Raw genomic sequence first — 17,215 nt, forward strand, 5'->3', positions numbered from 1 at the left:
TGGAAAAATTATTTATTGTCACTTTTCGATTTTCAACATTACATTTTTGCCAAATTAAAGGAATACTCATGAATAAAAATCTATAGGAGAGGACACGTAAATGAATACATACCTTCATAGTATTATACCTCCAAGTCTTTAAATGATCGCCAGTGTGAAGGTCCATCCGCATAAGCCTATTATTGGCGATACCTAGTAGCTCATCCTTGCTCTTACCAGTAAATCGCACAATGAAGAGCGAGATACCGTATTCCGGCAAGGACTGCCAGGCTTTGATATAATTTAGCTTCGCCTCGACAAGGGGCAGGTCTTTAACGTTCGCGTGTGCTTCCAAGATCCTTTGAACCAACTACGTGAAGAAAAGAAGTATCAGTACAGTGTTGGTTCATTATTTGAATATTCAATCACGAAGATTTATTTGAATGCGAACGATTTATTACCTTTCCTTTGAATTTCTTCGCGAATCGAGGCGCGACATAGTCTTCCGGTACAATATCCAAAGCATTCGGATTGATGGCTGGTGCGGGTGCGGGCCTCTGCAGTTGTAGGAAAGCTATGATACTGTTGACCTCGCTCTCGTAAGACGCGTCGGCGAGGGTACGGCCTTTAGCCGCTAATCTGCACGCGGCCATCCATTTTGCATATTGTTGTTCCTGGAATGATAAAAAATGATAATGGAATCAAGCTCAAATGTGAATATCTGTAAATTGAATCAGTTCTAATATTTAGATTGTATTCCAAAATTCACTATCAGCGCTGAAAATCCTATCGTTTACGTTACTAGATTACATGCACATAGATTTTCAGTACTGCCAGTGAATTTTGGAACACAGCCTTATAGTTTTCACTTTGTGAAACTTAAACTCGTGAGAACTCATTCGTTTTCGACGCAACGTGTATTAACGATATTTGTTGACGTGTGGCCAAACGCCAACATATGGCAAGTATTAATGTACGTTTAAGAACGGTTAATTCAATAAAGTTGGCAACGATACACCACGTTAACTCAAATTAATCCACTTACGTTGTCGCATCTTATCCACATCTCAGTCATGCCTTCGGCACTGGGCACCTCCAGTCTGATCCCGTAGCGACCTTGCGACAAATGCACATCCGGCGTGACCTCGCAGCCGCGCAAATTGATCACGTAGACTGGCGACTCCGAGCCGCCTGTCTCCTCCCTGCTCTTGTAGAGCCTGAGCTGGAGATCGCGGCACGTAAACCAATAACGTTTGAAGGCCTTCAATGTGAAACGTTTCGGTTTAAAGAAACGCAGCTCGTCACAGAGCTCGGGCACCTGCGTGATATCACTGGGCCCGTTGCTGATGTTGCTGCCTTCCAGGGTCACCTGTAGATCCGTCAAGGCCGCATCGATGTCGTCTTCAACGGGCGAAGTTGCTCCGTTGCTGTCGTACGTGGGCTGCGGTACGCTCGCCTGAAGATTCACTTGTACCTGTAACGGAGAAGCGCAGGTAACATCAATTGTAATTCTTTCTTTCATTCTTTCCTCTCTGTTCATCATTCATTGTGAGGACGGGAACAGTAGGTATATAAGAAGTACAAAACATATTTTGTGGGTCGAGGCGAGATGATCGCATCCTTTCTTGGTCGTTTGTCGCATGACGGCTATGGTGGAACATCGGCTGGCGAAGCAATCGGTTCAAGGACGCGGCTATTTGCATGATTATGCGTCGCGTGGGGTTTATCCCTCGCAATGGAGCGGCATAAATATATTAAGATGGGCGAGAACCGAACCAGCACGGTGAGTCGTATAGTTGCAAAGAATGGAAAGAATATCAAAAACCGAGATACGAATGTATTCTAATGTCTCTATCCGCCTGCACGATACATTTGCATCTGTCATATATTTATAAGCAAATTTCCATGTTGGTTCTTGGTGGAAGGTGGGACGATTGGAATTCAAATGGATTTTATGGCTTTGTAGATTTCAACAAAAGAAATATTTGAGAGTTGGAATGCATTTCGCAACTTATTCAAAATTTAAGTTCTATTCAAATTGTCTTATTTAAATAATTCTGTAAACGTTTAATGCGTTGCCTGCACTGAGAAAAAAATAGCCTAAATTTAAATAAATATTTATTTGAATACTGCTAACTAAACGTTTACTTACAATAAATAAATATTTAATAAAAAGAAGTGATTGTTAAATCAAATTAATGTTTTTTGTACCAAATAAATATATTTTTATGTTTAATAAATATTTAGTTAGTATTATTCAAATAAATATTCATCGAAATTTAGGATATTTTTTTCTCAGTGTGTTCAGCGAGTTTTATATATTCTATTATGTGCGCCATATAATAAAATTTTTATTATTATAAGAATAATGTGATAAATTATTGTGTAATACGATTACTAAGACTGTTATGTATTGTGTCGAACAGAGCACTTGTTTACGTTGTTATCTCTAGCTGTCTATGTCATTTTAACAGTATAAAGATTTTCTACAAACGTTTTAAGAATTTTAATCACGACTGCTCATCATATAGACATTAATCAATGTGTTATTTCTGTCAAGAATACAACGTTTGAATACCTGAAGCGCCGCGAACATCAGCATCTCTTCCTCAGTACAGTCGATCTCCTCTGCGAGCAATTGCCACTTGGCTTGCTCGTAAATCATGTTGATGCGCACTGCATCAGTTTTCGGATTCAGATCATAGAAGGAGTAGAATTTGAACTTCAGTCTAAGTGTGTCGAATTCGCGGATACCCTGTTCCATGATCGACAGGGAGGAATCCAGCCAGCTGACGTTCATTCTCGCCCTCTCGATCAGGCTCTTCGGCCTGATCAGCTTTATTCGCACCTCTGGCGAGATCGACGTCGGACTTTGCGCCAAGGATTCTGTCAGCCCGCCGTTTAATGCTTCGAGACTCATCGTGCTGTTATTGGCGTTGAAGGAACCGGTGCTGCCGAAGCCTGATGAATTGTTGTTCCTTTTCCATGTGCCGGTATGCTGAAAATTTGCAAGTATTCGCAAAATATGCATTGACGCAATGCTGTAAAAATAATTACGACGTGACTGAAAATTAGCTATATCTACATTATTCGGAACTAATTTCTTGTTCGATATATCGTAATAATATAACGCTCTATGGATATATCGTAATGGTACGCTCCAAATTCATTTTATCTTCATCTTTTCATTCGCAAATTATTAATAGTTACAAAACAGTATTTTTTATACTCTTGTGCATTACATGACAAATAATGATTCATAAAAGTTTTAGAAACGTTTAAGGATATTATTTTTGTTGTGCAATTATGTATAATAATTTGTGCTACAAAGTTTATACATATATATTTCATTATATATAATAAAATCTTCTTTCTTACTTTTATTAGTCAATAAATCTACTTGAAATATATAAACAAATAAATAAAATATGTCAAGAAAGCTTTAATTGTCCAAATTCTTATTGTATTTATAATAATTTTTATCATCAAATCAAACGATAAGAAATAAAAAATAATAATACCTATTTCATCGAGATTTTATATATTATATAATATATATTAAGAGATATATACTATCTATACAAATTTAAAATCTTTATAATCACATATACAAGACTAAAAGAAATTAATATACATTCGCAAATAAAAATGGTAATAATATTTTGTTTCATAATTCTAAACATGTAGCCATGTAAATGAAAGGGTTAAGAAAGATCTCGCTTGTATGATAAGTTTACCGAGACGGGAGAGCTGATCGGCGTGCTGTGATTTCTGTTGTTGGGCGTAACCGGCGCGCACATGAATGGGCTCGATTGATCTAAGCTTCCCGTAGATCCCCTGGGACTTTGGCTGGCCGGGATGAAAGTATTCGTGTCGGCCGGTACGTTCCAGTGCCCATTCTTTTGATGCTCGACTTTTTTCTTGGTCGGCAGATCTTTCAGATTGTATTTCAGGTGATTCGGTTCAAGCGGTTTGCAGAACGAGAGCTCCTCTGGATGTCTAATGCCTGCAACAGTAATCGCAGAAAACTTGCATGTAATTAATTTCATGTTAGTCAAGTTTATTAGATTGAAGAGAGAGATAGAGACGCGTGTCTCCTTTGCTTCCGCACGAGTCAAAGGCGAAGTAAAAAAAACAGTCATGATATTCATTCCCTCTAGATATATTCTTATAAGGAAATGAAGTAATTGACAAAGATTGTATGCAACGCATTGGAGTTTATTTATGAATATGACACACTGATCTCATACAGTCGATCTATTTAATAGAATCACTGGCAGAAGTATAAAAACCAGTAGCCGTGGTGAGATTGAGTAAACAGCAATCGTGTTGCTTTGAACAATGTTATAATGCGATATTTCCCGCAAATGCGGAATTACTTTTTAGGTCATTAGTAGAACGATAAGCTCGTATCTCTGACGGTACTTCCTTCTACTCGAGAGTCAGTTTTATCCTCGCGATGGAATTATCGCGTTAACCCACTTCCTTGATTAAAAAAGCGAGCTCGGTGTTCATCGCGATGGCGAATCGACAGCCATGACGGTTTATGCGACCTTCGCGTGACAAAAGCGAGCTTATCATTTTTATTTCGTTACCACGTGTAATATTATAATTACCGCTGACACGCTTATCCATCTCGAAATTACGATGTTTAGCACGACAGAACTCACATGTTGCCATTTATTTATTCATAATAACTTGTAAATAAAATATATTCATAATAACTTATAAGTAATAAACTTGTAAGTAAAATAAATTTTAAATCAAATTTAAGAGACTTAGAAGTGGCTTAATGATATAAACATAAATAATAAAGAGCATGCAGCCCCACAGCCAGCGCAAGATGTATATTTAGCGAAAGTCGTATATTTAAAATTACAAGGTAGACGTTTCGGTCAAGTTTTGATCATCGTCAATTTTGAATTAAATAGAAGAAAGAATCTTTTTTTTTATCAAAGCGAATCTTGGTGGTTAATAATATTTATAAGCAAATTTTTGCAAGTACATTTTTCAGTTAAATTGTGCGCTGATTCCTTTTGTCGGATTTGAAACACAATCGAAAACTGAAGCTAAAATAAAATACTAGTATCTCAAGTTAAATTGATTATCATTTTATTAATGATATTTATAAATTTTTAATGTGCTGGAGAAACGACCATAACAAAAGATTTCGTAATTTGAGAAGATTTCTTGTTCAATCGGCTCGCTACCAAAAAGACGAAGTGACGTAAAGTCATTTAGATAATCATAGAAACTAGCCAGACTGATGTTACAAAACAGATTACGTAATACCATGTCGAAATATATACATAGAGTATCTCTCACGTTTTTACTCGAAATTAATTTTCTTCTTGACGAAGGAGGATGTAAAGTGTAAGACGCGAAAATTTTCTGGTCAAGTATATCTTGTACTATTTACATTTTACAATATTAATCGCGATTGACATCTGTACATTCCTTCTCTCGTTCCTCGTAATCGTCGTTAACGAAGGCACGCTGGCTTGATTGACTTGCGCCGCGTTCGTTCGTTCGTTTCTATCGCGCTTCTTTAAACGATGTCAATAGGTTCGCGACTCACCGAGTTCCTTGCACAAATTGATGACCGCGTTGAACGTCTTGACGGAAAAGTCGACGCGGCAGTCGAGGCATCGCATGTCTGGCAATTGTACCCTCAGAGTTTTGTGCATCGGCGTGAAATGCAGCAGTGCATCCGCCGCCACGCCATACTGGTCCAGAGTGCTGCGTGTTCTGGTCAACCAGTGATTTCGTGCCGGCCACCAAAGTGCGTGGTCCGACCAATCCATAGCGATATCTGTAACAACAAAAATAGCGGAGAAATTAAAGTAGAGCAAAATCGAATCGGTGATCACTTCTCTAAAAGATCTCTTTCTTCAAAAGTTATACTTGTCTTTTTTTTTTAAATTGATACTGATCAAATTATAAAAGCGTGCTGCTTCAATCATAAACTTCAAACTTTGAGGAAGATATTAAAATTATTGAAGAACAATAATGCCAAAAAATAAGGAGAAATAGTATCAACTATGAATTGAAGTTGCGGCAAGAAAAATAAATAAATTGAGCGCAAACTAAGAAAATACAGCAATTTTAACAGTGATAAGTTTGATAGAATGGAGTAGTAATAGAATGGAATAGTAATGTAAAATAGTTTCATTAACAAAAAATGTATTTAAAAAAACAAAAAATGTATAATTATGATATAATGACTAATTTTATTATAGAAATGTTTGTCTACACTAAAAAAATATAATTTTTACAGCCTATTCTATGAAATTTATTAACTTGTATATATGTACACACACATATATAGTTATTCTACTATTATTATTTAATGGTTATATACAACTAATAAAAATTTAACATTATTATACATTTATATTGCCAGTATATTTTAATAATTCTCAAAATTATTTTCTCATAATTTTTTAAAACTAGTTGCGGATATTTAAATTTTAGTGTTATCGCATTGTAGTTGGCAGAACTATTTTATTTTCTCTGAATGCGAAGAATCAGAGTTTATATCTGTCTGTCAAGGACATCTGAAGAGAACACAACATTTATGTACGTCCATCCCAAGTAAATATACTTAAGGGCTCGGTGGCAGGCAAGGCCGGACGTGAAGACGAGAAGGGTGTCGAGTAAATCAAGGGTTTCATCCGTCCAAACCGCAGAGATCGCGGCTGGAACAAGACATCCGTCGACGGAATTACGAAGCAAACGGGCGTTTACGCTTCGTCGAAAAGTCAATTTTCACAGCTGTTCGCGCCGCGCCGCACATTTCCTATGGAGCTCCGTTTAACGACTTCGGGGTACCATAGGTCGATGCGGGTTCCTGAGGGGGAGGTGCCGCTTAAAATCACTATTAAGTCGTAGACATGTGGGGCTGCAATCGTGAGGGGCTGCGTGCAGAGTTGATGCACAAGGGAGATCCACCCCGAAATCGGATACGGATGAGAGGAAATGTACGCATATGAGAATGCAATTATAATCCAATTGGAAGAATAAAAAAGGGTACAAGGGTAATTACAAAAATAAAAAATTCCTCTGCAATAAGAAATAAAGAGCCAATTGGAATCTGTGAATCTCGGGATGTGGATGAGCCGCAGATCTGCGAGATCCAAATGATATTTCTAAAAACTCGCGTATAGCCCGGGGGAATAGTACGTTTATACTGCCGCTAGATTGGATCTGCCGTGATCGCAGCTGCGATCTATAAATATTTCGCGGATTTTAGAGAAACCAACCGCCCGATCGTTAACTGTTTGTTTTCATTCGAATAGTCGGCCACTCCGCAGGTTCTCGGATTCGCCCACGCACAGAGAAGATAGAGAACAGATTTATCTGTTGTTCGGTTCTTACTCTTCTATTTCTATCTGTGTTTCCATTTTCTCTCGTCCCGCATTTAACTGGTGACGACAGCGCGTGATAACGTATCGTCTACACGACGATCGAGATCATCGCGAATCTTCACCATTAACACTGCGGGTCAGCAGCAAGGTCTGGAAATCATCACTGATACGATGTAACTTTCATCCGGCTTAGCGAAAACGATGAAGCCGATATTTGCTGATATTCTGTGAGGAATGTTGAAGTGCAACGTAGAGTTGCATTTACTTTGTTACGTTAATATCATGTAAAATTAAGGATAGCACAATTCGGGAGAATGACTTGGACATGTAAAGTGACAGGTTCTGATGCCCTTTTACTTAACAAGCTTTCGTCCTGTTCATTTACGTTCAAAGATCTATTTATGTAGCAATAATTTATTTATTTTATCACATTTAAATTAATTTTATTAATTATTACTAAAATAATAAAATAAAGTAATTTGGCAATTTAAATATTTTTCCCTATCGGTTTCCGGTTAACAAAAAAATGTAATTAATAACATAAATTATTTCATCAATAAATTTAATTTTATTAACAGGAAATAATTCTTATCGTCGTTATATCAAGCTGGATGTGAAAAAAATAATGACGAATAACTGCATTAAAAAAAAGTGATACCAGCATCTCTAGAAGACTGAGGAGAAAGAGCGTCTCAACAATGATAAAGTTGCAGAAAGAAAACTGAATATGTTGATATTCAGAAAATATGAAAATTTATTCTCGAGCAATACTCATTTCCAGTTATTTATTTGGTTTGACGCACGAGAGGCATTGGTTTGCAGATGAAAGAGCACGGGAGCAAGTGACGGGTCGATTCGTTCGACGCAAGAAAACGGCTGTCGCATAACAATAACTTGTCGATGTATACACATCGTGTACCGCTAGAAGCGGCACCGTGACACACAAACAATCGGGAACCACGTCTCTTCCTGGTCGAGCGGTCGCAACCCGCATTTCCAGCGCCGGAAATATGTCGTCGAAACGATGTCGGAATAAAAAAAGAAATAATAGAAATAACGACGAATCAAGACAACATCGAAAAGGACAATTCATTAAGTTAAACGTTAAACGATATGTATAATGATACGTATAATGATATGTAATGGATCACAAAAGTGCTCAATGTCTCTTTAATGTTCACTTCAAATAATATGTTATGCATCAAACGTGATTATTTCTAGATATTTGATTTAAACATTAATTTCTGTTGGAGTATTATTTTTTTCAATAAGATTTCCATTAATCAAAAGTTTAATTGATATAATATATAAATCTATCATATAAATGGTTGTTTTGATCATTCTGTATATTTAGAAAGAATCTATTAAATAACACTATTAAATAATATCATACATAATTCTATTAAAACAGTATTAATTATCTGACATTAGCGATTGAGGAGATACGATATAATAGTTTTATGGCTCGCTGCGCTACTACCTTCGTTTTAATCGTCAAGAAACAACAAACTGAAAAAGTACGTGATTGATGAACCTGGCATCGTGGTCGACGTGAGCAACAAGTCGTATACGGGATGTCCTGCCACTCTTGTCGTTCCTTTCACCCAGGGATTCTTCGACTAATTTGGAATTGATTTTTTTTCCTCGGCGAGTAAGTGCTCGAGTACAATTTTTTTCATTCCGAATGTTAAATATCTTAGCAACTGAATCAGCTTGAAATGTTGCAAAATTTATTAATTAACTGAAAGATATATAAATGTTTCAGCATTTAAACCAAAAAATATTTTTTTAAACTATTCACCAATTTTTCAAAATATTTTATTCTTTTCACGGAATTTGCCATTATTAAAATGTAATACAGTCTGACCACAAAAAAAACCTATAATTTGTTTTCACAATTAACAAAAAAATCAACCATTAACAAGTTTAAATGAATAAACGAAGATAGACCTTTTCTTTAGAAAAAAAAATAATGTATATAAATATGATTCAACATTCTGAACCATAGAAATAATTTGTAACAATAAAGAGAATCACAAGCTTTTTGATTTTAAAGTCTAACTGTTAATAATAAATTAATAATATAAATTTAAAACCGTAGTGGCGTTTCATATTTAAAGTATAAATTTGAAAACAGTTTACATATGTTTAATTCAGCTTTTTTCCTCGTGGATGTATATTGTTTGAAGTTAGTCTCGAAAAGTAAATAAGGCAAGAGAAAATGGAAATTATGAATCAGTCTACGTGCAACTACAAAGAGATATAAAATTAAGACATCGCCAAACGCGGATTAGGCCATTCGACTTGAGTTCGCGAATTGCTTTCATGGCACGTCTCGGTAGCAACGACCGCGATATTTGCGCACGGCACCTATTTATACTCCCTCAAGAGGAACTCATACGCGACACCCGCAGTTCAACACGTGAAATCGGCCTCTGGTACGAAGCAGACCCCATCTGTTCTTATTACGTCGTCGAAGAGTTACGGGGAAAGTTCTTCCGAGCGTGGTTTATAAGCTAAAGTATCCAGGAGCGGAAGAGTCAGTTGGTTTCCTGATACAAGAATCCCATTTTAGCATTCTTACACTGTCTGGATCTGAAGAGTCTGATACAAGAGTTTCATCGAGAAAATTCGACAGTCTACATGGAAAGAACAATTTTGTTCAAGTATCCATATAAAAATTTACCTAAATACAGATCTGAAAATAATTTTATTGAACTGTCAAAATAATTGTGTAAGACATTCAAACGTAATGCGCAATGCTGCAAAGTTTTAACATTCTAGCAATCAGCTTGAGCGTCTTACTTAATTATTTTGATAGTAGAACAAAATTATTTTCAGATTTATATCTAGTTAAATTTTTAGATACTTTGATAAAACCATTCTTTTCGTGTACAATTAGCTTTATTAACCTTTTGTCGTGTACTGAGAAAAATTTCTGATTGAAAATGAAACAACCAGAATATTCTAATCAAATCAATCAAAATCTAATCGAGATAATTAGAGGTCTAATTATAATAACCATAATTCTGATTGATATGATCAGAATCTTTTGGTTCATCCATATTCAATCAGAAATTTTTCTCAATGCGACGATTACTGGAATAAAACAGAGCAATCTCTTTAAACGCACGTAATAATTCTGACAAATGAGAAAATAAGTTAGAAACTGAAATGGGCTGTACGAAAATACGACGTAACGTTTACGGTTTTCTGGTCAACACATGGCTACGGAAATCTCGAAAAAGGCCTCCAATCCTCAGTGGTATTGCAAAGTTGCATGGATGAACATCCGCTGTAAACGACGAAAGGCTTACAGGGCACGTGCGGCCTGTGTAAACTCCGAAGGAGCGTTTACAAACGCTGTTCGGAGTAAGGAGGGTGAACTTTAATAAGGGAACAAAGCGGGGTGCGCACGTGGCAACGTGCCAACATCCCCCTTCCCCCCTCATGAACGTTGCGCGGAAGTTAGAATATAAAATTATGACGTGGTAACGAGGCACTCGTAATCCGCGTGTATTATGCAGCAAGAACCGGACCCTCTTTCTCTCTCTTCCCTTACGCGAATTCCAGCGTGGAAAGCAAAGGAGCTTCCTCTCGTTCCCTTGACTCTCTTCATATTTCGCGTGAAGAAACGCGAACTATTCAGCACTGGAAAAGGGGGCTGCAAGGACACGTGCTACCAAGCTTGTCGAGATCGAGAGAAAAGGGGGCAAGACTACCTCAGGGATGAATCGATGGTGAAACTGCAGAAATTTAAAATAGAGTAATTTCGACACGACTCTACGAAAAAAGAGCGCAAATAAATATTTTGCACACGAAGTTTGAACTTTATCATGTAAAATGCATTGAAATTTGGTAGAATAAATTTAAAAATTAATTATGAGGCTCTCAATATCATATAAGCTCAATTTTTTGTCATATTATCAAATAGACGTAAAATAAGTCAGAAACTAATTCTGTTTGAAAATATATATTTGTAAAGTATATATGTGTAAAATATCTTGATTAATATAAATAAGTAAGATTAAGAAACAAAATTGAAGGTAATTTGTATTTGTTACCTAAATTATTATTTAACAAAGATTTAAATGATATTCTTTATCGAAATACTAGGTATTGATAAATGGTATGTGTGATATTATTTTATCATAGATATTTTGTATCTTATCTTTCTTCATATTGCGAAAATGCCGCACGTAATTTCTAAGTGTGCAAAAGAGTTATGTACATAGATAACAATTTTAATATCTGATAAAAAAATATATATATATAATAATAATCGAGATACTAATAAATATAAATATAGGAATCATGTGAGAATTAATTGGAGATGTACAAATTAATGATAATGCTAATGTTTACAGGATTGCCACAGAAAATGAATTTTAAAATTTCCTGACTTTTTCAGGTTTTCCAGATAAAAACGGGAAATTTCTATGAGACCAATATATAAAAATATGTAAAAATTTTAACATTTAGAATTAACGATTGTAAGAAAGTTAGCTTATATTATTCAAAATGTAAAAAAAGCTTAGTAGCATAATAAAATTTCAGGGGCAAATTCAAGTAAAAAAAAATTAATTAGTATTGGACAAAAGAATGTAGTTAGGATGAAAAAAAAAACGATCAAATAAAATTACTGAATAAAATATAAATTTTAATTATTTAAAAAAAAATCGTTTAAAGTGCACGAGTTTTGAATGTATTTGACTAAACGTCAGATATAATATTTAAAAAATTATAAAAATTATTTGAAATATAGGAGCAGTTTAAGGGAATTGTGAGCAAAGTTCAAAATTACAGTCTCTTTTATATTTTTCCTGACTTTTCCCGGTATTCCATGACCAATTTCAATTTCCCTGACTTTTTCCGGTTTTCCAGGTCTATTGCAACCCTGGTTTAACATAATATCATAGAACATACATAGATTCGGATAATATAATGGTCCCTAACATTTATGACAATTCTCTGCGGTATTCTGACAATCGTTTCGCCATGTGGTCGAATACCATCCTTAACTACGCGCTTGTTCAAAAGAAAAGACGGAGAAGACGTAAATCCGAGTCTGAGTCGCACCCAAACGAAGGCGGCGTCGTCCAAGTATCCCTCGCTACTCGTGTTTCTCGTCCCTCTTCACTTCAAAGTCCAAAGCGTGCTTCAACATTATCGAGCCACCCTCTTACGATGTACAAAGGCGTACGAACACAGTAGTAGCCGGAGTATCATATGAAGACTAGAACACGGCTTCAGACCCTTTGACTGTTCGCCCGATTAACCGCGTCGCTTTCTCTTTGCAATTTTATAAATGCCGAGACTCCATAGTTGCAAAATCAGAGCTATATACTTTGAAATTTGGAATCTTGAATCGAGAAAAAAGACGAAACACATTACAGTCTCTATACAATAAATAAAATATTCCTGCAGCTTTCTTATTTATAATGTTAATAAATCATATGTACACAGATAAATCAGACGGAAACTTGTTGCATCGAAATCTCCTACTTTTTAATTCATTTCTAAGATTTGTAAATTCATCATGAATTCCATGAATAAACTGGAAAGCAATTAAGGCCCCAGGGGTCAACCGGTCGACGAAAGATATGCAAATTGGCGAACCTGTTGCGTTGAGTTCTATTTAAACCAAATCCCCCTTGTATCGCGTTGTAACATAATCGGATTTTCATGGTATAAACGATTGGATCGCCGAGAGAAGGAGGGAGTGCAATGATTGATGTCGTGATTACATTGCTAGTGGCGTAACAGTAGGAATGTGCAACACTAGAAATACTTCGATACTTATCTCTTATATAAGTACAATATATGTATCAGTACTTTATCAGGTGTTTCATAAAACTATATATAAGATAAAAAATATAGATACTTGATATAAAAATATATGTATATATAGTATATATATATCTATTATTGCGTGTGTGTGTGTATGTGTGTTGAAATATATAAATGCTGCTATTTAAAAGAACTACAAAAAATTTTTCTTTTAACATGAAAAATAAAAAAGTAACTAATCAAACTCTTGTTAAAAATATTAATTAAACAAAAAGTTATAGACAATTCATAGACAAAGTTTTATTAGCGGATAAAAAAAATTTATAGAATAGCAAAACATTTGCTTTTATATGCTCTGACTTAATTGCTCTAAACTCTAAAATAAACGCTTACTCAGACACAACGCTTTCATTCGGTTTAATACGTTTGTAACGTCGCGATACGAAGTTCTCTATGTACCACTCGTAATTTAATACCGTGTGAGATAGGAGATCAGCCGCGAAACGATCAGTTGTTTCGTGCGAAAGCGTTTGAAAAACATCTCATCGTTATATAGCTAGATTCCTAGGAAAATTTTTTTCATTTACTTAGTTATCCAGATAAAATTTCGTATTATTCAGTCGCATTATCTTCATTATCTATTATTTTTGTGTTTACTATACTTTATTTAGAATGCGAGAACAACCTTTGGTACGTCTAATAAATGACTACAAGGTTGGAATAATCAGCAGCGGGTGGTTCCCAGCGACATAAACTAGCATGTTTACGTCTAAGGATTGAAAACGGAATTTTTACCCTTGAGAAATATTATTATGCTTCTCTGGCAGCTACATCAACGCGTAAATAACACGTTACATGGTAATTTTATGAGAAAAAGAGATGCAGATTGACGCAGTAGATGGGTAGTTGAATATAATTGTATATAATGTTGGATACACATATAATATAATCGTTACTGTGTTAATTGAGGTAAAATGATACGCATACAGTAAATTATTGTCGGGTTATTCAATTATATATATATATATGTATATATATATATAAAATATGAATTAAATATAAGTAATAATATATTTATTTTTGTAACTTTTATATTTTGTAATATTTATAGTTGTAATTTATATATATAAAACGATATAAAATAAAATATCTCACAAAAAATTCATACATTTATCATCTCGATTTGTGTAATATTGGGTATTAAAAACAGTCAGGTGTTATTATAGGCACTTTGAATCATCAACATAATATCATTAATATAACAAAAGTTCTAAATTTTAATGGGAACATTTTAAAAAATTTCCAAAAAGCTTAATAATTTTAATTGATCACATTAATTTAATTAAGCACATCAAGCGTAATTAATTTGCAGTCAAATTAATTCATTTTGGATCAGCAACTAAATGATTTTTTTTTTTATAAAAAATTGGAAACTTGTGAGTTTCCAATTCTACAAATTTTTAATTATAACAAAATAACTGCATCTTTTCATTATTATTTTCACTACTAATTTATTAATTTTATGATTCATTAACGGCATGATTCATTAATGATAAAATAATATTAATCAAAATACAGTCAGAGCATCTTTTAATTCATTATGTGTAGTATTAAATTCTGCTTTTAAAAGCTTTACAATATTAGAAACGTATTACCAGAATCTTGTAAGACTGCATGCAATGAAATGTCACGTGGTATCGATTGATCGCTCGGACGCGAGCAACAGGTGTTCGCTTAATGCAGCTTGCATCATCGTATATTGAAATTACCATTCAATGAAAATATCTATGAGAATAGAATACATAGAACAATCCGTTATTGATAGTATAATTGATACTATAAAGAAAATGGCTCTATTAAAAAAAAGTACATAATAACAAGTAGATAATAGAATAAAATTTTTTAATATACAATTCTCTAGTCCCGAATATATGTTATTACTACTTTAACGATATGTCGAATGATTTATTTTCCAAGATACAAATTGTATAAATCGCAAAGATATTATCAGTTCTTTTGTGAATTTGTATAGAAAAGAAAGTAGTTAAAAGGAAGTGAGAAAAAGGATTTGTTTTATGTTCTCGATTTATCTCTCGATCCATTTAGAAGCCGCTACCTTTCCGATCGGACATAAAGGAATACTATTAAGGCATTCGAAAGTAAGGTTTTAAACGCACGTAGGAGTGCAAAGCGAATCCTTTCCTTTCTTGGTATGCTCTGGAGGTAGATATCTCCGTCATCGAGAGATCTTACACACGTAACAGGTACCTGATTAAAAATGTTTCCCACGTTTCACGCTCCCCATCGTCAAGTTTGAGATAACAAGTAAGAAATAACGGACACATTCGAATTTACCGGAAAGCACGAAAGTCTGATAAATAAAAATTTGCCACGGCCTTTCCTTCCATTCATTTATTCACTACAATGTTTTTCAAATTTCTTATGCCACATTTTCAACAGATTGATATCTTTTTTGTTAAGCACTACGAAAGAATCGATATTATGACGTGTAGCGATCATATAATGTCTATTTTAGAATAGAAATGATAAAAAGGAGAAAACGATTGACGCGTGTCACTACGATGACGCTACCTGTATGGACTTCCTCTGTGTGAATGAATATGTATGTTGAATTTAATTAACAAGTCAAGGCCGTAGCAACTGTTTCCATTGCAAACGCACCGTCGTCGCTATCGCTATTCTAGAATCTGACGCTGTTCACGTTTTCCAGAGAGAATGTTGATGTTTGATTAACGCGATTAGCGTTTCTTTTAAATGTTAGGGCCGCGACACAGACTTTTGCATAACGCATAACGCATTGTGCATAAGAGAATCAATCAATCAAAGTTCTTGTTTTCCATGAAGTGGAAGGAAAGGAAGGATTCAGATTGGTTGATTCTCTTATGCGTTATGCTTTATGCAAAGATCTCTGTCACGGCCTTTAAATTGGCAAAAATTATGAAATAATATAATAAAAAAAAATGGAAACAGTAAGTTATTCGCTGATAAGTATTTTGTTTATTAACTTTTTTTTGTAAGGAATTTATTTCCAGCATTCGCATTTACTTAACGCCATTAAACTCTCTTTCCCTCTTTTACTCCCAGCAAAGAAAAAAGTGGAAACAGTAAGTTATCCGCTGATAAGTACTGTGTTTATTAAACTCTTTGTAAGGAATTTATTTCTATAGCATTCGCATTTACTTAACACCATTAAATTCTCTTTCCCTCTTTTATTCCCGCAGCAAAAGAGAGGAGACTGGAAAGCGAGCGTGAGTCTGCAGAACGCGGAAGAATATTTTCTAGTTGTTGCTATCTAATCGGCATCTGCGCAACGAGATTAAGATATGTACAGTAACGCCTGTCTTGCATTGGATATCTAATCGCTAGACGAGTTCATGTGAGTTTGTTATTTAAAGTAGGCACGATCGCCGTTAGCGATCGCGAAAACATACTTAAACATACGCTTTATAATCCTTTATGTTTCAATACGAGACTATATTACAGTAATACAATAATACAGTAATTGAACTTACTAAATGTCTTAATGTAAATGTAAGCATTTTTAACAAGCAATTAGTTTGCGTATTTATACCATCACTTTAATTCAATACTTTAAGATAGAAACGATAGAAGTATTAATATTTATTTTTTATTTTTCAATAAACATTAACTAAAAATAACGTAACATCAACGTTACAATTTCATACTCAATAATGTCTATTACGTGTATATGTGGTATATTACTGTACATATCTTATATTACCGAATGTGAAATTATAACGTTGATTTATGTTGTTGTTAATAGTGTTTACTGAGTTACAACTTGCACACTGAGGAAAAAATTTGTTCATTTGACTACATTAATTTAGTTTGCCTTTATTTCTTTCAACAAAAAATGTACACATTTAAATAAAACATATTATATTTGATATAAATACATATATTCTCCAACAAAAAAAGTAAAGACGAATTAAATTAATTTAGTCAAATAAACAATTTCGTTTACAGTGCATTATTGTTTCTATCTGGTTAGCCTTTGGAAATCAAATGTATAGTCAAAGATGAATAGATGAATACAA

The 17,215-nt window shown here is 34.4% G+C and overlaps 1 protein-coding gene across 1 annotated transcript in view; it reads right to left on the minus strand.

The window, feature by feature from the left end:
• LOC108766357 (unc-112-related protein) overlaps positions 1 to 17,215 on the minus strand; it is a 45,869-nt gene that overhangs the window by 895 nt on the left and 27,759 nt on the right. The window contains exons 2-7 of the mRNA XM_018515606.1: positions 5,558 to 5,791; positions 3,717 to 3,985; positions 2,558 to 2,977; positions 1,025 to 1,453; positions 441 to 653; positions 113 to 349 (exon numbers count right to left, since the gene is read on the minus strand). Of these exons, the coding sequence (XP_018371108.1) occupies positions 113 to 349; positions 441 to 653; positions 1,025 to 1,453; positions 2,558 to 2,977; positions 3,717 to 3,985; positions 5,558 to 5,791 (1,802 nt within the window). The remainder of the gene's footprint in view (positions 1 to 112; positions 350 to 440; positions 654 to 1,024; positions 1,454 to 2,557; positions 2,978 to 3,716; positions 3,986 to 5,557; positions 5,792 to 17,215) is intronic.

This window comes from Trachymyrmex cornetzi, unplaced genomic scaffold (genome assembly GCF_001594075.2).
Source record: "Trachymyrmex cornetzi isolate Tcor2-1 unplaced genomic scaffold, Tcor1.1 scaffold579, whole genome shotgun sequence".
NCBI lineage: Eukaryota > Metazoa > Arthropoda > Insecta > Hymenoptera > Formicidae > Trachymyrmex > Trachymyrmex cornetzi.